Source organism: Sus scrofa, chromosome 8, assembly GCF_000003025.6.
Source record: "Sus scrofa isolate TJ Tabasco breed Duroc chromosome 8, Sscrofa11.1, whole genome shotgun sequence".
NCBI classification, from domain to species: domain Eukaryota; kingdom Metazoa; phylum Chordata; class Mammalia; order Artiodactyla; family Suidae; genus Sus; species Sus scrofa.
The window spans coordinates 69,353,436-69,377,170 of NC_010450.4; the positions used below are offsets into that span (position 1 = coordinate 69,353,436).

The following is a 23,735-nucleotide window of genomic DNA, read 5'->3' on the forward strand; positions in this document are numbered from 1 at the left end:
ACTGGCACAGTATTTTCATTCTGTGAAGCCTTCCCTGACTTTCCATGACGACCCAACTGCTTCTACATAATCTTTTATACTTAATTCAGTCATTATTTGATTACACATCTTTCTTTTTCCGTAGCCTGGAGTCCTGTAAGAACAAGAAATTCTCTTGTTTTTTCATTTCTTTGCTTTCAGTGCAGCATATAAAATTATCATAAACTTATTAAAATATTAGAGTAAAAAGAACTACTTTGTTGCTAAACCTACAGAATACCCATACCTATAATAAATATTACGTTTTATTTATTTATTTATTTATTCATGGTCTTATAGGCATATAATTAGTTTACCTGGCAGCTCTTTTGGACCATCCCAACTGATGTGCACGAACTGCAACTTCTTGGTTAAGATGTCTTGAAATGTTTTTTATTTCTGGCTGCAAATTTTCCACCTAGCTAAAGAAAAAGTAGACTTTGTTATAAGCACATAAAGGATCTTTATTCACAACCATTCCTAATGGTTCTATTCCCTCGGCTCATTTAAAAATGTGGTTTACTGGTCATGTCAAGAAACTTTAAGATGTTAATTTGTTTTAAGATATCCTCAGCTGCAACCAAATTCAATTTCCAGCTTGTACACTTACCTGTGGATCTAGGGCAAATTATATAACCCTCAAGTCCTGTTCCCTCAAACATAAAATATGTAACAGCACCTACTTCACAGGTTATTGTAAGGATTAAACGAGAACTGCACCCTGCACTTTGTTTCAATTCCAGGATTTCCCAGTAATGTAAACTGAGGAAACAAAAGTCTACTAATTAAGAGTCTTTAAAAAGCTCTGCGGCAGTCACAGAGCCACAAAAATGTTGCATTTATTTCTGTCCAACATTGATTCTTCTTTGTGAAGAAGCTCGCTGCTTTACTGGTGCTGATGATGAACACTAAGCGCTCCGGAAGTATCTGGGGATCTTGAGCTTCATGCAGACCTCAACCACTGCTCACCACGGAAGCAGATACGCAGGGTCCACGCGCGGTTCGCGCCCCTCACCTTGGCTAGGATGTAGTGCTGGTAGGCGGCCAGGGGCAGCGTGATGGCGCCGCGCAGGGCCACGGTGGTGAGGAGAATGCTGCCCCACCAGGGCAGGCCCGTGGCAGAGTGCACATTAAGCAGCACGTCCTCGGCGCCTTGCACCGGAGCCGACGTAGCCAAGGCCTCGTACCAGCCACCGGCACCGCCCGGACCAACTGCAGAGACCGGCGCCACCGCCCACACTGGCAAAGCGGAGCGCTTGGCGCTGTCCGTTGGGACCGGCGCGAGCCGGACACTCAGGGGCCCCAGCGGCAGGGCAGGCAGTGGCCGCAACCACCTAACGCTGAGTCGAGACAGCATCTCCTCCCCGCAGCGGACTGAGCTCGAAACCACGGCCTCAGGCAGGAGCCGCGAACCCCACTGCGCCGAGGCCACTATGCGCCTGCGCCGGCGACGCGGGGTGTAAAGTGGGCGTGAGCCTGCCGGCAGCCACAATTGCCCTTCCCAATCAAGCCAGTGACGTCTAGCGTCGCACTGGAGATGACGCTCGAGGTAGGGAAGTCCCGCCTTTCCCACGCGGCACTGAGCGGGCCTACTGCGCACGTACGAAACTTTCGCGCGGCTTGGCCAGGAGCTCCTCTGAAGCTGGACCGGATTTGCAGGGGGCGGAGCAAGCGATCCTGAGTCGGGCGGGGAGTTCTCTAAGGAAGTGCTCTCCTAGTAAAGTCAGTCTTTGGCCGATGCTTTAACATTCTTTTTCGCTTAAGCTACTCAAGCTAGCTTTACGGGTATTTTTTGTTTGTTTTTTTTTTTTTGCGATCAGAAGATGCCCCCCACCTCTTTATCTGCTCCACGATTGATTCTGCCAGAGATCAAAGTAGATTATACTACCAGGTGTCAACACCTTGCTGAAATGTCAGTTTGGAGAGAGGCAAGTGTTTGACCCACCCAGAGTTTTAATCAGTAACCTTTATGCACTAGGCAGTTTAGTCGGTAGTATATTTAATTGGCTCAACTGTTTTAATACGCATTTTTAGGCCCAACATCAGTGGGGATTTTTTGTTTCTTTCCAACTTGTTTTATCTTTCATTATAAAGAGCAACAAACTTTTTATATTAAGGATAAAGTACTCTCTCTTGAGGTAGAGGAATTATCACTCGTAGCACGGTGAATTCTTTACTGGGGCTCAACATATATTCTATGGACTGTATAAGCTTGCAAGAGCCTGAACAGCAACATTTGTTGTCTTCTGGTTAAAAGGGACAGGTTAAATGTACATGGACTAGTGTTTAATTTTGTGTTCCTGGCAAAAGGAAACACCCTGGAATGACATGAAGGAGTTTCCTCAAAGAAGGTCCCTCCCTAGACCTAGAAGCCAAATTGTGCTGGGAGGAATGAAATATTGATTAAAAGTAAGGTTCTGACAAAGGCTAGGGTAGTGTCTGACTGTAGCTGCTTTGTTGTACACCTACCCAAGAGTACCAGATACTTTCCTCTGAATTCTGGATCATTTTGCTTCAAAACGACTGATAAATCTGTTCGTGAATTTTTAAATGTTAACACACATCCCAATATATGCTATATATAGAATTTCCCCTTTAAAAGTAAAAGCCTATTTATCTATATCCCTATCCCCTCAAGGTAAAAATAATAAAACAAAACAAACAAACAAAAAAAAAAAACCCACAACTGGTTGCTACTGACTACTGATTTAAACTGGAAAGGGATTTTTTATTTAAGTTTAGGCTTGCATGCACAGCATATGGAAGTTCCTGGAGCTAGGGAGTTGAATCAGAACTGCAGCTGCCACCCTACACCACAGCTACAGCAACGCCAGATCCAACCCACAGTTCACGGCAATGGTGGATCCTTAACCCACTAAGCAAAGCCAAAGATAAAATCCACAACCTCATGGATACTAGTCAGTTCTTAACCTGGTGAGCCACAACAGGCGCGACATACTCTAACTTTAAAATATTCCATTGTTTTAAGTTTGAATGTTGTGATCTGATTCAAGTTTATGCTAATTTCATATATGTAAACATACATTTTAAAACTTGGATAATGGTGTTCCATTGTGATTCAGCAGGTTAAGGATCTTTCAGTTATCATTGTTATGGTTCTCATTACAGCTGTAATATGGGTTCAATCCCTGGCCCGGGAACTTCCAAAAGCCCTGAGCTAGACCAAAAAAACATTTTTTTTTTTTTTTTTTTTGACAATGGGGATGATGATCAGAACTTGCTACCAACTTGGTAGAGAATGTTGGGAGATATATCTGTCAATTACAAAGCCCAATGCAAAAGTAAAGTGTTAGCACTCATACACACACACACACACCGGTTACAAACACTGTGATACATTATATCTTTAGCAGAATAGAGTACAAAATCACTATACAGATACTGGGCAAACCAACCAACTGAAGTTACAGCAGTCCTAATACTTTGTAGATGGACATATTAGGGTTTTTTTTTTTTTTGCTTTTTTTAGGGCCACACCTGAGGCATATGGAAGTTCCCAGCCTAGGGGTCAAATCAGAGCTGCAGCTGCCAGCCCATGTTACAGCCACAGCAATGCAGGATCCGAGCTGTGTCTGCAACCTATACTGCAGCTCACGGCAACACCAGATACTTAACCCACTGAGTGAGGGCAGGGATCAAACCAGCATCCTCATGGATAATATTTGGGTTTGTTACTGTTAAGCCACAATGTGAACTCCAAATTAAACATTTTTAAAAAGGTCAACATTTATTATTAGCCTATTCCTGTCTTCTATTATTACTACACCACACAGCTAACTTTTTAATTTAAGCTCCATAAAATAAAGACTATAATTAACTTTCTGCAGTTTCTGAAATTTCAATCCAGGGAGTTACTGTTGTGGTGCAGTGGAAACAAATCTGACTAGCATCCATGAGGATGAAGGTTTGATCCCTGACCTTGCTCAGTGGGTTAAGGATCCCGTATTTCCGCAAGATGCAGCATAGGTCACAGATGTGGCTTGATCTTGCATTGCTGTGGCTGTGGCTATGGTGTAGGCTGGCAGCTGCAGCTTTGATTTGCCCCTAGCCTGAGAACTTCCATATGCTATAGGGGTGGCTGTAAAAAGAAAAAAAAAAAAAAAAAATCTCACTTCCCAAATAGGCTTTTTGAAATGTTTGACAAAAGAAACTTTACAGGATATTTTCATGAGCAATTGTTAAAATCATCTCTTGGAATCAGAATTAAATTCTCTTTTTCCTATTTCTTTAATGCATTACTTTTCAAAACTAAAGCTACCTAATACAAAATTAGTTTTTCTTTCATTAAAAAAATATCCTTGGAGTTCCCAGCATGGCTCAGTGATAACAAACCCAACTAGGACCCATGAGGATGTGGGTTCGATCCCTGGCTTAGATCAGTGGGTTAAGGATCCGGTGTTGCCATGAAATGTGGTATAGCTTGCAGATTCGGCTCAGATCTAGCATTGCTGAGGCTGTGGTGTAACTCTGATTCAACTACTAGCCTGGGAACTTCCATATGCCACCAGTGTGGCCCTAAAAAGCCAAAAAAAAAAAAAAAAAAAAAAAAAGAAATCCTCCTATGACATCATTCATCTTTTAAAGTATTGAGAATGCAAAATTGGCTTTTACCTATCAAAAGTGTGAATTCATTTAAAGGCAGAAGTCTAATATGAAACCCCTTGTGTCTATTAGTTCTGTATTCCAAATGTCTCATAAAGAAATTCTTATTTATATCAAAGCAACAGTGGGACATTTTCCTCTCTTGTCATCGACCCAAAATACAAGTGAAATTATTTTTTGCAATCAAAATGTGTAACACAGTAGGTAGTATTAAAGCACTAATAATGCTCTCATCCTAAATTCCAGTCACCTGGAATTACAACCAATTATTTCACAGTAACAGCAGTTAACTGAGTATTGTGATTTGTTAAAGCATTTATCAACAGGATATATATTTCCAAAGATTCAGGTGCATCCAGAATTGATATAGTGTAAGTTCACCAAACATTAATATTAAAAGACATTTGAAATAGATTCATTAAAGTAAAAATACTTTTTTTTTTGGTCTTTTTTGCCATTTCTAGGGCCGCTTCTGCGGCATATGGAGGTTCCCAGGCTAGGGGTCTAATCAGAGCTGTAGCCTCCGGCCTACACCAGAGCCACAGCAATGCTGGATCTGAGCCGCGTCTGTGATCTACACCACAGCACACGGCAACACTGGATCCTTCCTTAACCCACTGAGCAAGGCCATGGATAGAACCCGCAACCTCATGGTTCCTAGTTGGATTCATTAACCACTGAGCCACAACGGGAACACCAAAGTAAAAATACATTGAGCAATAGGATACTGAATCTCTATATTAGCGATGAGAAACAGTGAATGGTTTTCCTTTGATATTTTAATCATTTTGAAATAATTCTGATTTAAAAATTTGTCACTTGAAAGTTTTGGCATTCTTTTTTTTTATAGCCACACCCATGGCATATGAAAGTTCCGGGCAAGGGACTGAACCAAAGCCTCGCTGTGACCTATGCTACAGCTGTGGCAACGCTAGATCCTTTACAACCTACTGCACCGGGTCGGGGATCTTACCCAGTTTTGACATTCTTTAAATGTTCTGTAATATCAGTTTTGTGTGAATGAATGTTTCTTAAAAATATCTAAGTGAAAAAGATCAAATAAGTCAGAGGATCTGAAGAGGTTTTGTGATCTTGAGTTTTCCTATTTAATACTTTGTATTGTTTTAAAAATAAAGTGGATAATATAGTATGTAAATGGATTTTATGAAATGTGTATTTAGGACATTTGAATTGAAAGATGGAATAATATTTTCATGAAAAAGAAGACAGGAAAGTAAAAGTAGTAAATTATTTACCTCCTTTTTTTTTCCCCTGAAAAGTGACTGTAAAATAATTTACCAAAAATTTTCACTTACTAATAAAATGAAATAACTTTATAGAAAAAGGAATCAGAAGGGAGAGTATCTTTCACATGAATACTAAAATCACTTTTCACAAATATGTTAATATATGTTGAAAAGGCATGAAATGGGGATTCTGTTGGCATCAGTAAACAAAATCATCTCTAAAACGGAATGGTTGGTATAAACAGATAATAGAACAATTAGGGTATTAACTATTTTGGGATTTAAGGTGTGAACTAACCTAACATTACTAAGAGTTAAATCACTTCTTAAAAGAATAAGAGAAAAGAAATACATTATGTAGTCTGCAATTACACACACCACATACTTTCAAAAAGGGGGGAAAAAAGACCTACATGGTCTCAAAATATTATGTTTTCTTTTTTATTGTTCAAATAAAAATGTACTGCATTACATCTGAAAAATATAAAAAATGTATTTGAAAAATATTCCTAGTACAGACTTCTAAAACCATAGTATTGTATTTAACAAGCCTGATCCCTAAAACTGAATAAGGAGCATTCCTATCAGTATTCCCAGTCCCATTGTTTTAAAGTAAAAAAATATATAGGTTTTTTTTTTTTCCTCTTCTTTTTTAGTAAGACACATCATCTTAAGAAATTCAGTTCTGTGAGTCAACACAAGTCATGTGTTGTGATAAATACTGGGTAGTATCTATTATCTAGAAGGATTATTTTAATTAGAAAATAACCCCAGTAAACACAGGAAAGAAATTAAGAAAAAAAAATTATAGGATAGTAGCAAAAGTCATACATAAAATACTGTTAAATAGCATCATACCCCTTTCTTACTAAAGTGCTATAATTTTATATCATAACTATAATTTTTGTAGGATATCATTTAACTTCTCTGTTAAATTTGGTCGTATCAGTCATAGACAGGCACAAAAACAAAATTTATATATTTTAAGACCCCCTCCTAAATTAAAAGATAGAAACATATTGTTTATAGAATTTTGGATATGTTTGAGAAATCTTCTTTTTACTCTTTCCTCAGGCTATCAGTAAAGAAATCATTTTGTTTACTTGAATAGTCAAGGAACTACATTAATATTGTCAACTCTGGGTGATCTACCTGAATTTTAGTTAATATTTTATGTTTCAACAGTGTGGAATTATGTCTAATTGAAAAAAAAAAAGGAAAACATATTGAAGATACATTACTTCACTATTATGCTAACTTTCTTTTACATTTCACCATATAATTTATTTCTCCACATGAGACAGGGTAGGACACATATTCTTCTTGGAACATTACTGTTTATTGTTTCAAGTGAACTGAATAGATAAATCCCACTGAGTAGTTTAGTGTGGCCCTGTGTCTTATATAAACAGGTTAAATAGAGACTTTATTTTGTAGTCTATGTATCATGTCTACCATGAATTGTCAAAACTGACAAAAGCAAAATTTATTTTATTACTTGCCCCACGTTAGCTGTTGATCCCTTTCACTGATAATATACAAGTGTAAAGATTAAGCCTTTAAAATTGGAAAAAAAACAAAAAACAAAACAAAAAAACTTTCCACTAAATTACTGAAAGTTGGAATTTTTATGTTGACTCCTGATGATTCAAAAGCCAATGTTAAGGATCATTATTATCCAATATGAAATAGTACACTGAATTGTTTAATAATAAACAGTATTTTAAGAGCTTGCATATGCTGACTGGGAACCAGTGGTGGCTTTTTAAATTCTCAGAAAGACTGAATGTTTTATGGTTAGAAGAAACCCCAGGTGATAGTGAAGGTTCTCTAACTCTCTTTAGCAGCCATTAGAATAAAAGTCTTTACAGAATTATTTTATGATCAGCGAGAAAGTTTTACTGATATTAGTGGTAAGGGTGAGGAAAGAAAAAAGAGTGAATAAAGAGAGAAGTGTGCATTAGTTTTAAAAGTATGACAAGGTAATAAAGAGACATGAAAAGGTGATAAATTTCTTATTCTCTATGTGCCTTGCTGCAAACAAACTCAAAACAGAGCAGCCTGGGTATTATAAAGGCCAACGTCGGGAACATTCTCTGACAATGCCCATTGTTTTACTTTATACTTAAAGTACACAAGCAGAAAAGTTATGCTTATTAATAGTTTAATGTATGAAGGAAACATCCAGATTTCTGAATATGAAGGTACATATCTCACATTAATTTAAGTCTACATAAAGTAGAGCCTCTATACTGACATATTGAAATTTACTTTCTGCTTAGCCTTTTCTGTTATGTAAACAATTGTACATTTATTTGCCATTCTAAAACTTCAGGATCAAGTTTACATAATTTTGCTAAATTTCCGTGTTTGCTCAGAAGCAGTTTACAGTACTAAAACCAACCAGCCAAAGAACAGCTTCAACAGAAAGTTATGTCCAAAGGGGAAGAGGGAAAGAAAAAAAGAAAAATGATAAGAAAAATGCTAACTAAGGTAAAACGGATGATGATGGGGAATGGGCAGTCACAAATGTTCACAGAAAATAGGTCAGTTAGTAAGTTCTTCTGCAAAAAGCCTACACACTTCAGTCAAGCACATCAGTAGAATGATTTGGGGGCATAAATTTTTTTCGGCCACTTGTGATTTCCTCTGAATGAAAAGGTCCGCAGGCTAACCAGCTGGTCCTCATCAGCCAAGCTGGTTCATGTGCACACTGTTCATGTGAGGTGCCCAGGGTCCAGTCCACACCTATGAATAGAGAGCACACATTTGATTAAATGCATATTTAATGTATATTTGATTAAAACAAAACTCTAAAGAACTGCTCCTAATATTCATGAACTAAAATAGCTTAAGTCTCAAGTCAATTTGCAGCATATTTGGAAACAATGAAGAAAAGTCACTTTCATCTGTTGTTTTCCTGCCTCTCTTCTTAATCCTCAAGCAGGCTCTAATTTATCATTATTTTTTTAAAAACCATTATTGGAGTACATATAGGTTGATGACTGTGGGGTAAAAATTAATCAAAGATATTAAACATACCACAATAAGCTAAAATATACAACCATTCCTGTGCATTTTCATGATTATAACTATACACTGTTTTGACATTTATAATATTTAATAAATGGTCCTTTTCATACCACTACTAATGCTTTTTTTTTTTTTTTAGGGCTGCACCTGCAGCATATGGAAGTTCCTAGGCTAAGGAATTGAATCAGAACTGCAGCTGCCAGCCTACGTGGCAGCCACAGCAACAATGGATCTGAGCCACATCTGTGACCTATGATGCAGCTTGTGGCAATGCCAGATCTTCAACCCACTGAGCAAGGACAGATTGAACTCACGTCCTCACGGACTCTATATTGGGTTCTTAACCTGCTAAACCACAATGGGAACTCCAATCACTAGTAAATTTTGATACATAAAATTACAACACTTTGGAGTTCCTGTCGTGGCTCAATGGTTAACAAATCTGACTAGGAACTATGAGGTTGCAGGTTCAATCCCTGGCCTTGCTCAGTGGGTTAAGGATCTGGCGTTGCCATGAGCTGTGATGTAGGTCGCAGACGTGGCTCGGATCCCTCGTTGCTGAGGCTGTGGCGTAGGCCAGAGGCTACAGCTCTGATTAAACCCCTATCCTGGGAACCTCCATACACTGTAGGTGTGGCTCTAGAAAAAGGCAAAAAGACAAAAAAAAAAAAAAAAAAAAAAAATCACGACACTTTGCAAAACTTAAAATCTTTTACTTACCATCTGCTACCCAATGGAATATATTATGTCTTTCATAATTTTAGTGCCAAACTACTACCTTTGGTACCATTTTTCAAATCCCTCTGCTGTATTTCACCTACATTAAATTTCCCTAATTTTCTCAACTACCCATATCCATCATATTCTCTATCATGAGTTATCAGTACCCCATTTGTTTTGGCATCTCATTAAACATGAAACAAATGTCACTGAATAATCAGCCTTACCGTTTGAGGGCCATTATTTTCAGTGGAGCTTGAAACCATCTTTATTAGGGAGTTCCAAGAGGGGTCCGCAGCATGAGGGCCATTAAATATGGGTCCTCCAGCACCATCAGGAATAGGCGCTACTGGAGGAATCATTGCATTCCCATACACAGAAAAAGGCATACCCTTAAAAAAGAAGGAAACAAAGATAGTGCACATTCAAGTCACTGGTTACTTTTCTCAGTATGATCAACAGCCTTAAAATCAATATTTGAAACTTTACCTCGTTTTGGAAAAGTCTAAGCTATCTATCTACATGATGCATTATCTTCCATTACATGATTTCTTCTAGCTTTAGCTAGAAGATACTATAAGTCAACTCTATAAAAAATATTTTGTCAGAAAACATTTCTCTGACCAACTGGGCAAAAATCAGGTTTATAAATACTTATATTTTAGCCAGATTTTTAACCTATACTTCAAAGCCAAAGCTCCAGCATCATTTCACAAATGCTTATATACTGGCAAGTGAAATAAGACTAATAATAAGAAAAACATTTAGAAATAATGGAAATGCTTATTTAAAGCACCATTACCCCAACTTTAGGAAAGTCCATGTATCCTGCAGGAACATGCTGATGGAATGTACCAGAAGGAGTTACAATTCCTGTACTCTCTCGCTCCATTGCTTGATGCTGTGAAAATACTCCTGGATCAGACATTGGCCTGTGAATCATAGGGTTTCCCATCCCAGGATTACACCAGTCTACTTTGTCTGAGGGAAAATGAAAAGGCAGAAAAAAATAATTGGTGATATTTAAAATCAGAAAGCAGCAAAAAATTTTATATATTTCTAATATTTTTCAATACTGAATTGTGAATTCCTTCAGAATAATAATCTACTCATATATTTATTGCAATATTTTCATGTTTGTAGATAGTGATATACTAGCCTAATAAAGTAACCTAAACACGTTGAGTTAAAAAACAAAAGAGCTAAGATAAAAGCTTAAAGAGCCCTCAAAGTAATATTAACATCTCCTTAGCATGATGAAATGAAGAAAATAATATGCTTGCACTAAACTTTTTCAGAAAGCAATGGGCAATTAACATGGCAACAACTCTTAAATAAACAGATAGTCTAAACAAAGAAATATGAATACATATTTTTCTAAGAATGTCATTAAGGTTAAATACTGCTTACAATATTTTAGTGAAATGCATAAACTTAATTCCTAGTACGCATTAGAGCATATCATACCTTGATTGCCACCAATCCCTTCAAAGGACCAGATGCCACTGTGCCCGACTGATGTGGACAAATTACTCCCAATAACAGATGGAGCTGAAGTTCCAGTTTGCCTGATACGTGCAGAACGTTCCGTCCCAATAGGGACTGGAACTTTTCTATCCTGAGAGACGTTGCTGGGCTTTTCTGACCCTAAAGGTACTGATGATGGGGCAGGAGAAGGTGCACGAACTCCAGAGGATACTGACTGTGCAGGAGAATCTAGAGAAAAATTATTTTTAAATAATATACACGTTATCTATAAAGCCTGTAATTTCATAAAACAAAATCTTAAATACCTTAAATATGTAATCCTTTAAAGAAAAATGAAATGAGGGTAATGCTTAAATAACAAATTATGTATATTAAATCTGGTTAAAGTTCTATGACTTTGCAGTCATTTTTTTAAATTTGGCTCACAATTTTACCATTTAGTTTCATGACAGCATACGAAAATGTAAATGTTGCACTACACATTAATTTAATATTTAAATAACTTTACCCTTAACAGTGAGTAAAAAATAATACCAGAACAATGAGAAGACAATGTTTAAATTCAAAACACAAACAACCAAAGGCAGGTGGGAAAGATCACTGACTATACTGGCAATTTTCAAACTATTTTCCTTGGGAATATCTGTTCCTAAGTATGTTGTTCCTAAGTATGTTATGATGAAAAAAACAAAGATGTTCAGATATCTAATAAATTTGGAAAATCTAGCTTAAGAAAAAAAAAAAAAGATTCTTTAAATCAAGACTTCGCAGAACCATAATATGCTGATAAAATACCAAAAGAAGCGTATGCCTTATAACCCAAGTGTTTTATTGCATCTTGTGCCTTGTCCACAGAACACACTTTTAAAAATGACAATTTGGGAGTTCCCCTTATGGCACAGGGGAAACGAATTTGAATAGTATCCATGAGGATGTGGGTTTGATCCCTAGCGTCACTCAGTGGGTTAAGGATCCCATCACTGCCCTGAGCTGTGAGTGGTATAGGGCACAGATATGGCTCAGATCCGATGTTGCTGTGGCTATGATGTAGGCCAGCAGCTGTATCTCCAACGTGACAAACTTCCATATGCCGCAGGAATGGCCCTAAAAAGCAAAAAAATAAACAAATAAATAAATAAGAATGACAATTTAAGGAGTTCCATTGTGGCTCAGCAGTAAAGAACCCAACTGGTATCCATGAGGATGTGGGGTCGATCCCTGGCCTTGCTCAGTGGGTTGAGGATCAGCATTGCTGCAGTATAGGTCATAGATGCAGCTTGGATCTGGCCTTGCTGTGGCTGTGGCATGGGCTGGAGGTTGCAGCTCCAATCCAATCCCTAGGCTGGGAACTTCCTTTCATATGCCACAGGGGTAGCCCAAAAAAGAGAAGAAAAAAAAAAAAAAAAAAAAAAGAAAGAAAAAAAAGACAATTTAGGCTTTACTTATAAAAACAAGGCTAGTTCTTGCCTTTTTTTTTTTTTTTCTTTTTGTGGCTGAACCCGTGGGATATGGAGATTCCCAGGCTTGGGGTCGAATTGGAGCTGTAGCTGCAGGCATACACCACGGCCACAGCAATGCAGGATCTGAGCCATGTCTGTTCTACACCACAACTCAGGGCAACAGTGGAACCTTAACCCACTGAGCGAGGCCAGGGATCAAATCTGTGTCCTCAAGGACTGTTGGGTTCGTTAACCAATAAGCCACGACGGGAACTCCAGGGTTGATTCTTAATATAGGCAATTTGGGAATATGCATCGTGATTTAATGTCTTTACACACTATAGAGAAGGAAAAATAAAAACCAAAACTGTATTTATTGAGAAAACTTTAAATACCAAGCACATTTAAATTTAGATAGAGTTTAAACTATGGAGGAGCTTGAAGCTTGAAAGTCAAAACAGTTACCTACAAAGCTATAATTTAACCACAAATGCCTGACTCTATGCCCTAGTGATAGTTATTTTATGATATATATTTAATTTATTTTTTCTTTTTGGCCTTTTTAAGGCCACACCCCACAACATATGGAAGTTCCCAGGCTAGGGGTCCAATTGGAACTGCAGCTGCCAGCCTACACCACAGCCACAGCAACGCTGGATCCTTCACGCACTAAGCGGGGACAGAGATGGGACCCATGTCCTCATGGATACTAGTCGGGTTCATTATTGCTGAGCCACAATGGGAACTCCTAATGATATATTTTCATTTAGCTCTCTTTACATTTAAGTTTTCTATATACATGTGTGTGTGTATAAACACGTTTGTGTCTGTATCTATCCAATGGGACTCAGGTAGCTAATAAATTTATAAAATCAATCTATCTGCCCATACACACAAACATAGTGCTTCTACTTCCCAAGGTACTTTTTAGGGAATTTGGAAGACACAGAAAAATTCAGTAATATTATTGGCCTGAAGTGTTTTTTTTCTTTTAAAAAAGACTTCTCATATGTGTTTTAGAATAATACAGAACTGGAAAGTACTGTGGAGATCAATCCCATCCTACTAGTGCTTACAGAGGTCTGTTTTAGTTAAACTGATAGTATCACTACTCAGTGAGATGCAGTAACTATTAACTAAAAGGAATGAATGCTAAAGTACCCTATAAATTATTATATGGATATTGATTTTATTGGAGAATAAAAAAAATGAGATGTGAGGGCTTGTCATCTGTAAAAGTAAACCAAGAAAACTATTACCTTCTAATGAAAAATTAAAACATAATTCCTGTGGTCATGGATCCATTAGCATTCCTTCATAGTATTTACTTTTAACAAGTCATAAGAAAATGGAAAAGCCACATCAGTCTTTAAAGTAATTATAAATATTTAAAAATACAACTTAAAATTACGCTGGTATAAAATGGAATTCTAGAATAATGGAAACAGTAGTGGCACAGGTTTTGAGTCTTCCCAAATTCTCTCATAAAAACAATGCCACTAAGTTAGCAAAGCTCAAAATCTAGGGAAAACATCTATCACAAAACTAAGGTAATCTAAATGAATCCAAAGATATAAGTGAATGGGGACAAATCACCAAGAGCTATAAAACTCGTATGGTTATCATGCAGTATCTTTGCAGAAGTAAGCAACTCTCCAGGCCTGAGAACAGGAGAATCACAAAATAGTCAAAGGTAGTCAAAAGAAAGCAGGGCAGGCCAATCTGAAAACAGCAGGTAAAAGTGGGAGAGTTCTGTCCATGCAGGGAGATCACAAGAGATTCATAGTAAGGTCTGAGGAAGGTGGAACAAAATGGGCCCTATGACCTGTACCTGCTGAAGTGTCCTTCCAGGATCAAGTCCTACACGGACAAGAAACTTCTGCGATCAGATTCCAGGAATAGGAAAGAGGCAACAAAAACAATGAAGAGAAGATTCTGTCAAGATTAGGGCAGAGGTGAAGGTGAGTGGGTAGGGTGGACAGGTAGTTAGGGACAACAAAGCCAGGAGATTTAAAAAAGTATAAGACCATGTATTGGCAACCTTTCCTAGGAGAGGAAATTCTAGAGTCTTTAAGCTAGAAAAGATAACCTGATATACTTATTCCTTCTAAAAGTTCAGGAAAAGTCACTTCATTTAAAAATGCAAAACAAGAGAATTGCAGTCAAATTCCAAAGAACACTACTTTATGAACTAAAGGAGATATGGACCCATAACATCTTATAGACAATAGAAGAATGCCAGAAAGAAAGCTATATTCTAATATTCTAAAGGCACATCAGAAAAGAGACTATAATCTAGCAGAAAAGAAACTATAATCTAGAAATTCCTTTGTGGTACAACAGGTTAAGGATCTGGTGTTGTCACTGCTGTGGCAAGGGTTCGAACCCTGGCCTGAGAACTTTCACATGCCGAGGGAGCAGCCAAAAATAAAAAAATAGAGACTATAATATAAAATTCCAAAGCAAGCTACAAGAAATAAAAGAAAAAGAGGTTCAAAAGAACAGCATAACTCAGAATTATTAAAACTGGAAACAAGATGACAAAACTCAGGAAAGTATTAGAAATGAAAGAATATTCCAGAAAAAACTAAATTGAACTGCAAGGAACATCGGAAGCTATAAACAGAAGGGAATAACAAAGTTGTCTTTTAAACTCTGTAGTGAAAGGGCACAATTACATACCTGAGAAAAATCAAGCTAGAAGACTAACACGAAGACACAGGCAAAGGTGGTTGGCAAGAGGAAGCAATGATGGAGAACAAGCAGGAAGGACTGATAGAATGAAGAATGAATCATACATTCCCTACAACTCATCCAGGGGAGCCTGTCCTAATCTCTGTGTTAGAGCTAGTTTCTCTTTCCTTTCCTGTATCCTTCAAAAAACAAAAGCAAAGCAAAATAGCAGGAACACTCTATATTCTGTTTAAGTGAACAGAATAATCAGGCTTGCCTGCTGATCCACCTCTTTTAAGAGATTTATCCTTTTCACAGATTTTGCCACCTCGCTAGCCATAGATTTTCTTTTTAATCAGATGACTGTTTTCTGCTTCCTCCCTAATGGCTTCTTAATTGGACTAATGGTAGACATCTGACTGAAGAATGATCCACTTATTTTATTTTATTTTATTGCTTTTTAGGGCTGTACCTGCAGCATATGGGGATTCCCAGATTAGGGGTCTAATTGGAGCTACAGCTGCCAGCCCACGCCACAGCCACAGCAACGTCAGATCTGAGCTGCGTCTGCAACCCACACCACATTCAAGGCAACACCAGATCCTTAACCCATTGAGTGAGGCCAAGGATCGAACCCACAACCTCATGGTTACTAGTAAGATTCATTTCTACTGCACCACAATGGGAACTCCACTTTAAGCTAGCCAGCAATCTATGACTGACATGACATTACTTGAACATAAGAGTTCAGTCAATCTTATTTCTCATTCAGAAAGGTGTAATTGGTAAAAAGAAAAACTGGTTTAATTAACTATGAATTGAATCTTTGAGAACCACATACAAGATGAAATTATGAAGAAGCCTAGGTGGAAAGAGAGTAAATGGAAGAGGTTCACGAGAAACAGACCATGAATGAGACCATAAATCCTCCAAAGAAAGATGGAGAATAGCTGTCTCAAATCCTGAATGGTTCTGAAGGTGGCCCTGCATAGCCTTAAAGTAAACACTATTTTCTTTGAAATTCCTTGGGCAGATTTATATTCCCTGCTATGCAAAGAGCCTAATTATAACTTCTTTTATCTCTAATATAATTTCTTTCAGTAGAAAAAAACTAGCAAAATCTAATTCAGAATTGTGTTATTTTAAAATATGCCAACTTATATATTAAAGAAAAAAACAGGGTTTAGAGGTTTTGTGTGATCCTATACAATCTGGTAATCTGTTTTAGAAAAAGAATATGAAATTACAAATGCAAAATTAGGTACCTTGCCCCTCGAAATGAGACATCTTGAAACTTACGCTTCAGTAAATCCACTTTTCAGTTTCTGAAATGACGACAGGGTCCTAAATTTAAACTGAAAGAGCAATGGGACTTACAAAGAGAAAAAAGTACCCCTGCAGGAAAATTACACTGTACTTTCTTCATGCTTCACTTCAGTGTTGATTTAACTACCATAGATCATGTAATGAATGTGGATGGTCATGATCAACATAAAATTTTTTTAAAATTTAAAGAAAACAGAATAGAAAATACTGGAGTTCCCATCGTGGCTCAGCAGTTAATGAACCCGACTAGTATCCATCCATGAGGACGCAGGTTCGATCCCTGGCCTCGCTCAGTGGGTTAAGGATCCAGTGTTGCCATAAGCTGTGGTGTAGGTCGCAGATGCAGCTTGGATCCAGTGTTGCTGTGGCTGTGGCGTAGGTTGGTGGCTACAGCTCCAACTCGACCCCTAGCCTGGGAACCTCTATCTGCCACAAGAGTGGCTCTAAAAAAAAGACAAAAAAAAAAAAAGAACAGAAAATACCAGCATGCAATAAATATTGTAAGGATAAGTACTGTTTTGTAAATATAATTCAATTATATATGCATGACATGTGTACTGGGTCACAATGTAAAATTAGTTTTTTTCTTTAAAAACTACAACGCTTTTTGATCCAGTAACAGCTTTACTAGATTGAGTGTCAAAATGACTCACTGACTAAACCTGCGAAGACTGAAACTCATAGACCAGAGCTAGTGATCAGTAATCAATGCATGAACTGCTGGTTGAGTGTTGGCAGAAAAGACCTTAGCAATTTGAATGGGATAAGGGCTCTCTGCTCAGCCTGTATGCAGAAAGATCTTGGGCATCACCAATCTATTTTTCTAGGGCCTCAAGAAAGGTTCTCTGCTTGATTTCTTTTCTTTCTGAAGGAAGGGACCTATGTCCCCTATATCCCAACTTAATTCGCCAGAGTCCTAATATGTACTGATGTCCTAAAGAGGGGGAGGGAAAAGAGAAGTTGAAAGTATGAAGAAATGTGATAAAACCTGTTCAAGTACATAAAACCAGATAAAATACATTGTGAAAAGTAAGTAATGCTTCTGTGGTTAGTTCTACAACACCCAAAATGGCAACTTTTAAGAAAAATATCTAGATAAATACTGAAAACAAAATTTTGAAAGACTACCATAAATAAACAAAAAATTTGAAATTATATTCATGTGAATAAATTACCTAAAGAAGAGTTAAGTCAGACAAACAAACTAAATGGTCATTAAAAAAGTATTAAGATTTGGAATTCCCCTTGTGGCTCAGCAGTAATGAACCCAACAAGTATTCATGAGGATATGGATTCGATCCCTGGCCTTGCTCAGTGGGTGAGGACCCAGCACTGGCACAAGCTGTGGTGGCATAGGTTGCAGATTTGGTTTGGATCCTGAGTAGCCGTGGCGTTAAGCCAGCAGCTGTAGCTCTGATTCCATCCCTAGCCTAGGAATTTCCATATGCCTGGAGTGCAGCCCTTAAAAAAAAAAAAAAGTATTAAGACTGATAATAGGTAAGGAAAATACAAATTAGTTAACAATTCAGATTACAGGTAATAGTATGAGAGTCTTGCCTGAATAAATCACTCTGATAGTAGCAAAGTAATGACTCAAATCATAATTCCTTCTACATTTATGAGTTGTCATTAGATTCTAAGGAAAAAACATTCGCTCTCCTGCATTTTATTTTATTTTATGTACTTTCAGGGCCACACACACGGCATATGGAGTTCCTAGGGTAGGGGTTGAATCACAGTTGTAGTCACGACTACACCACAACCATAGCAATGTAGGATCCCAACCACATCTGCGACCTACAACACAGCTCATGGCAACACCAGATGTTTAACCCACTGAGCAATGCCAGGGATGGAACCTGTGTCCTCATGTATGCTACTCAGATTCGTTTCCAGTGAGCCACTGAGCCATGAAGGGAACGCCTCACTCCTGCAGTTTAAAATGTTATTTATAATCATTACGTACTCATGGATTCTTGTTTTATCCAATGAACTGACATTATTCATTTTGATGGTCAAACTCTTCTGAATTTGGCCAGTGGGAGCCCGTGTATCTGCCTCCTGTGTCTTTCTGACATGTCCCTATCATCTGAGCACTTAATTACCATCTGACACCATAAGACTTCTGCAGGCTCCCATTACACTTTCCCTGCCCCAGCTTTCAAATCAGCTATTCCCCCAAGAAGCCCTAGTTTCTTTCGGTGAACTAAAATATTTAATGGATGGATCTGGATACTGAATGTGCTTATTACTATTGAAAATTCATTGCTTCTAGGCCCTTTTAGTAGATAGTGATGGGGGGAAAGTGGCAATCTTATATGATTCACTCCAATACATATGCTATTCAAAAATCACGAGTTCACACTGATCCTCTACTTGCACTTTTTTGCGGGGGCGGGGGGGGGGGTAAAACCTGCAGCATACAGAAGTTTCCAGGCTGGGGGCTGAAATGGAGCTGCAGCTGCTGGTCAATACCACAGCCACAGCAACTCCAGATCTGAGCCATGTCTGTGACCTACACCACAGCTCACAGCAACACTGGATCCTTAACCCACTGAGCGAGGTCAGTGATCAAACCCGCATCCTCATGGATACTAGTAGGATTCATTTCCACTGCACCACAAGAGGAACTCCCTTAATCCTCTACTTCTAATCCAAGTCCACAGGGTTCTTCCTTGCCTTACTCCATTCTACATTTCTCTCTTCTTATAGCGAGAACTCTAGAAAATAAGAGGTAGGTTTAAAACATACAGTGTAGCTTTTAGAAGTAATCACTTTTGTTTTTTGTTGTTGTTATTGTCTTTTTAGGGACGCACCCACAGCATATGGAGGTTCCCAAACTATGGGTTTAATCGGAGCTGTAGCCACCGGCCTATACCACAGCCATAGCAACACTGGATTTGAGCCTCGTCTTCGGCCTACACCACAGCTCACAGCAACGCCGGATCCTTAACCCACTGAGTGAGGCCAGGGATCAAACCCGAAACCTCATGGTTCCTAGTCAGGTTCGTTTCCGCTGCGTCATGACGGGAACTCCAATTAATTCTGATTCTTAAGAAATTTTCTTAAATTTTTTCAAAGATGAGTAAATTATACTCAATGCTATAAACTTGTCTTTTTTTTATAACAATACATTATTTTCATATGTTTTACATTATTTCTGACCAGACTTTTTTTTATCACGGTCATTTTGAATTCTTTTCTTTTTTCTTTTTTTTAATTGTGGCACCCATGGAATATGGAAGTTCCCAGTCTGGGGATTAAATCCAAGCCAGCAGCTACAACCCACATAGGATCCTTTAATCTATTGTGTGGGTTTGGGGGGGCAGGGTGGATTGAACCCATGTTTCCACAGTGACCCGATCTGCTGGGAATCTTAACCCACTGCACCATGCAGGAACTCCTGAATTCTACTAGCCAGGTTCATTACTGCTGCACCACAACGGGAACTCCAATAGATGAACTGAAAGGTAAATGAAAAGCATATGACATCTATACTACTTTTAAGGCTAGAAATCTTTCTTCTTGGTAGTTATATTCTCAAACCTAAAAGTAAATGTAAATCAATAGATGGTATAGCATTTTTTAATTCTCAAGATATGATCCCTCTTAGAAATAAACTTCAATATAATCTAGGACTGATAGAACTGAGGTTGATTCCAGTAATTTAAAAACTTGGAGGGGAGTTCCCATCATGGCTCTGTGGCTAACGAACCCAACTAGCATCCACGAGGACTTTCCACGAGGACTCGGGTTCAAACCCTGGCCTCGCTCAATGGGTTAAGGATCTGGCATCACCATGAGCTATCGTGTAGGTTGCAGACACAACATGGACCCCACGTTGCTGTGGCTGTGGCACAGTCCAGCTGCTACAGCTGCAACTGGACCCCTATCCTGGGAACCTCCATATGCGGTTTTAGGATGCGGCCCTAAAAAGACAAAATGAACAAACAAAAAAACACACTGGAAATTCTATTGAAATTCTTTTTGATTTCAGATGGCCATGAATATAATTACATTTTTTTAAATATTTAAATTTGATGAGATTTAAAACTTAGAAATTCCTGGAAGTGGCCACTGTGGCACAGTGGGTTAAGGATCCAGCACTGCCTCAGCTGTTGCATAGGGTGCAGCTGCAGCTCAGATTTGATCCCTTGCCTGGGAACTTTCATATGCCATAGGTGTAGCCAAAAAAAGAAAAAAATTAGAAATTCCAATTTTGAAAAAATTAAAACCTTTTGTTTTTAAGGAACATATAGGCAAACTCTTCCTCTGAAATTACCATGTATACTACTCACCATTTGATGCTGATGAACATGGAGTCAACAAACTAAGTGGGGAGAAATGTTGTCTGTTAAAGTTAGCAGCTGTGGGTGCTCCTCCAAGGGGTGCCCCAGGTCCATACATTTGACTTCCTGAAAGGTTTGAAGCAAAGTTTCCCAAATGTGTTGAAGAAGGTGTTACAGAACCATATGGCGAGTCCATATTGACAATACCTATAAAGTAGAAGATAATAATATTTTTAATAGTTATCCCTAAGAGAAATAACTAGAAAAACCTAAAATTCCAAGAAGTCCCCAACATATCCAAAAATATTTTATTAAAATATTTCTCCTTGCTTACATCTTCTAGACCACTGACTCATTTCCCTCTTTACAAAGATAGCTTGAAAAAAAGAAATTATCAAGGAAAATACTTTCATTTAATTTTGACATTTTATTAGTTATTATAGAATACATGTAAGACTTAACACTGGGATTTATTTATTTATTTATTCATTCTGGCTACAGCATGCAGCAGGTTGATGTTGGATCTGTATTCTCAGACCAGAGGTTGAACCTGGGCTCCAGAAGCGACAGTGCCAAATCCTAACCACTAGACCACCAGGGAATTGCCTTAACGGTGGAATTTAAATAGGTTTGATGGTCAAGGAGTTATTTATTTATTTTTTATGTATTTTTATTTATTTTTTTTTAGGGCCGCACCCACAGCATATGGGAGGTTCCCAGGCTAGGGGTTAAATCAGAGCTTTAGCTGCTGGCCTACACCCCAGGCACAGCAACACCAGATCCGAGCTGCGTGTGTGACCAACACCACAGCTCACGGCAATGCCAGATCCCTAACTCAATGAGCGAGGCCAGGGATCAAACCTGCAATCTCATGGTTCCTAGTCGGATTCATTTCTGATGCGCCACAATGGGAACTGCAAGGAGTTAATTTATATTTAAAAAAAAAAAAAAAAAAAAAACTTAGTGGGGAGGGAGGGATAAGTAGGCAAAGTACAGAGGATTTTTAAGACATTGAAAATACTCTGAATGATAGTATAATCGTAAATACATGTCCCTAGACTTGTTCAAACCCACAGAATGTACAATACCAAGAATGAACCTTCATGTAAACTGTGGGCTCTGATAAAGATGTGTGAATGTAGGTTCATCAACTGTAACACAAGTACCACTCTGGAGGGCATGTTGATAATAAAGGAGAGTATGCCTGGATGGAGGCAGAGTATATGGGAAGTTTTTGTACTCTTCTCTCAAATCTGCTGTGAACCTGAGTGCTACTAAAAAATAAACAAAAACAAAACAAACAAAACAAACTATAGGAGGAAAAAAAAGACTGTAGCTATACTTCTACAATGGAGAGATCTGATGATCAGCACCTTAACTAAGCGGCCATACTTCCACAGCTGAGAGAGGGACAACTTGTCATTGAGTGCTTCCTGATATTATGCAGTGTGAGTTTCAAACATTACCTATCTGATGTTCCTGCCAGAAATGTTTGACCTGAATGTAACCATGGATTGAGAAAACAGATGAATCTGAAATGTAGGACATTCTTCAGTACAACTAGACTTTTTTTCCAAAGGATTCAAGAAGAACAAAAGAAAGTTGAGATGTTTTAGACTAGGGGAGACCCTAGAGACATAACAGCCAAAAGCAATACACAAACCTTGACTGGCTGGATCCAAAGGAAAGAAAAAAGAAACACATAGGCATAAAGGATATATTTAGAATGATAGTATTGTATATTGGGTGCTATTACTGAATTAATGTTCACTTTTTGGAGTGTAGAAATAGGGGTATAGCTGTGAAGGCAAATATGCTTTTTTGACCTGAATCTAATATTTCCCTCTGACGAACTCTCAAGTTAAACTTCGTAAGTAATTTTATACATCCCCCCAAAACCTCACCTCCGTAAGGAGCTCGTCCTTTTTCCATACTTCTCCGTATTAAATAAGAAATTATTTCCTTTTTCTATACATCTTAATTTTAGTCTATTACAACACTTTACCCAGATGTCACATTTTTTTCTGTAAGTGTGATTTAAAAAAAATTTTATTATACTTGATTTGCAATGTTCTGTCAATTCCTGCTGTACAGCAAAGTGACCCAGTTATATATTTCCACTAAATTCCAATTGTTATAAAAATGAAATATAAAAGTATTTCCAGAGTTCCCATCAGGGCTCAGCAATAACGAACCCGACTAACAGCATTATAAGGACACAGGTTCAATCCCTGACCTTGCTCAGTGGGTCAGGGAACCTGTGTTGCCGTGAGCTGTGGTGTAGGTCACAGAGGAGGCCTGGATCTGGCGTTGCTGTGGCTGTGAGGTAGCCAGGCAGCTGCTCATCTGACCCCTAGCCTAGAAACTTCCATATGCTGCAAGTGCAGCCCTAAAAAGATGAAAAAAAAAAAAAAAAAAAAAAAAGCATTTCCAATGTAGTAGCATATGAAGCTTTTACAATCAAATTATATTGATCCTATCATTTTAGTACTCAGGAGAAATTGTTTTTGAAAGTATACAAATATTTCAATTAACCCCCAGCAAAGCAATATTTACTGACCATGTTCATTACATAACATTTAAGTGTTATAGAAACAGGTAAAAATAACAATCATTTCCCATTAAATTTAGAAATTTTTAGTCCTAGAATGTCATCTCTTCAGTTTCACATGACAAGTTGGCAACCTTTCTGTAAAGGGCTAAATAATAAATATTTTAGGCTGTCATGAGAGCATGGATGCAGTCATAACACAGTATGTAAATGAACAGGCATAGCTGTGTTTGAATACTTTATTTATAAATGCTGAAATCTGAATGTCCTATTTTTTGTGTCACATATTATTCTTTTCAAAATTAAAAAGAATTGAAAAATTGTTCTA

General features: G+C 37.9%; 2 protein-coding genes across 33 annotated transcripts in view; both read right to left on the minus strand.

Moving 5' to 3' along the window:
- Window positions 1-1,534, minus strand: part of LOC100520317 (mitochondrial inner membrane protein COX18) — an 80,550-nt gene extending 79,016 nt beyond the window's left edge. For 16 of the 17 annotated variants that reach the window (XR_002346392.1, XR_002346391.1, XR_002346390.1 and 13 more), the window contains exons 1-2: window positions 1,034-1,534; window positions 336-436 (exon numbers count right to left, since the gene is read on the minus strand). Coding sequence is in view for 6 of the 17 variants with exons in the window: in XM_021100598.1 (XP_020956257.1) it covers window positions 336-436; window positions 1,034-1,375 (443 nt within the window). In the remaining 11 variants the exon portion in view is untranslated. Of the gene's footprint in view, window positions 1-335; window positions 441-1,033 lie in introns of all 17 variants that reach the window. The other variant, XM_021100602.1, reaches the window with a different exon arrangement.
- Window positions 7,206-23,735, minus strand: part of ANKRD17 (ankyrin repeat domain 17) — a 170,778-nt gene continuing 154,248 nt past the window's right edge. For 15 of the 16 annotated variants that reach the window (XM_021100390.1, XM_021100382.1, XM_021100389.1 and 12 more), the window contains 5 exons: window positions 20,866-21,063; window positions 11,109-11,357; window positions 10,444-10,622; window positions 9,869-10,033; window positions 7,206-8,636 (listed from right to left, as the gene is read on the minus strand). In XM_021100390.1, coding sequence (XP_020956049.1) covers window positions 8,577-8,636; window positions 9,869-10,033; window positions 10,444-10,622; window positions 11,109-11,357; window positions 20,866-21,063 — 851 coding nt within the window. In that variant the 3' untranslated portion in view covers window positions 7,206-8,576. 16 annotated transcript variants of the gene reach the window in all.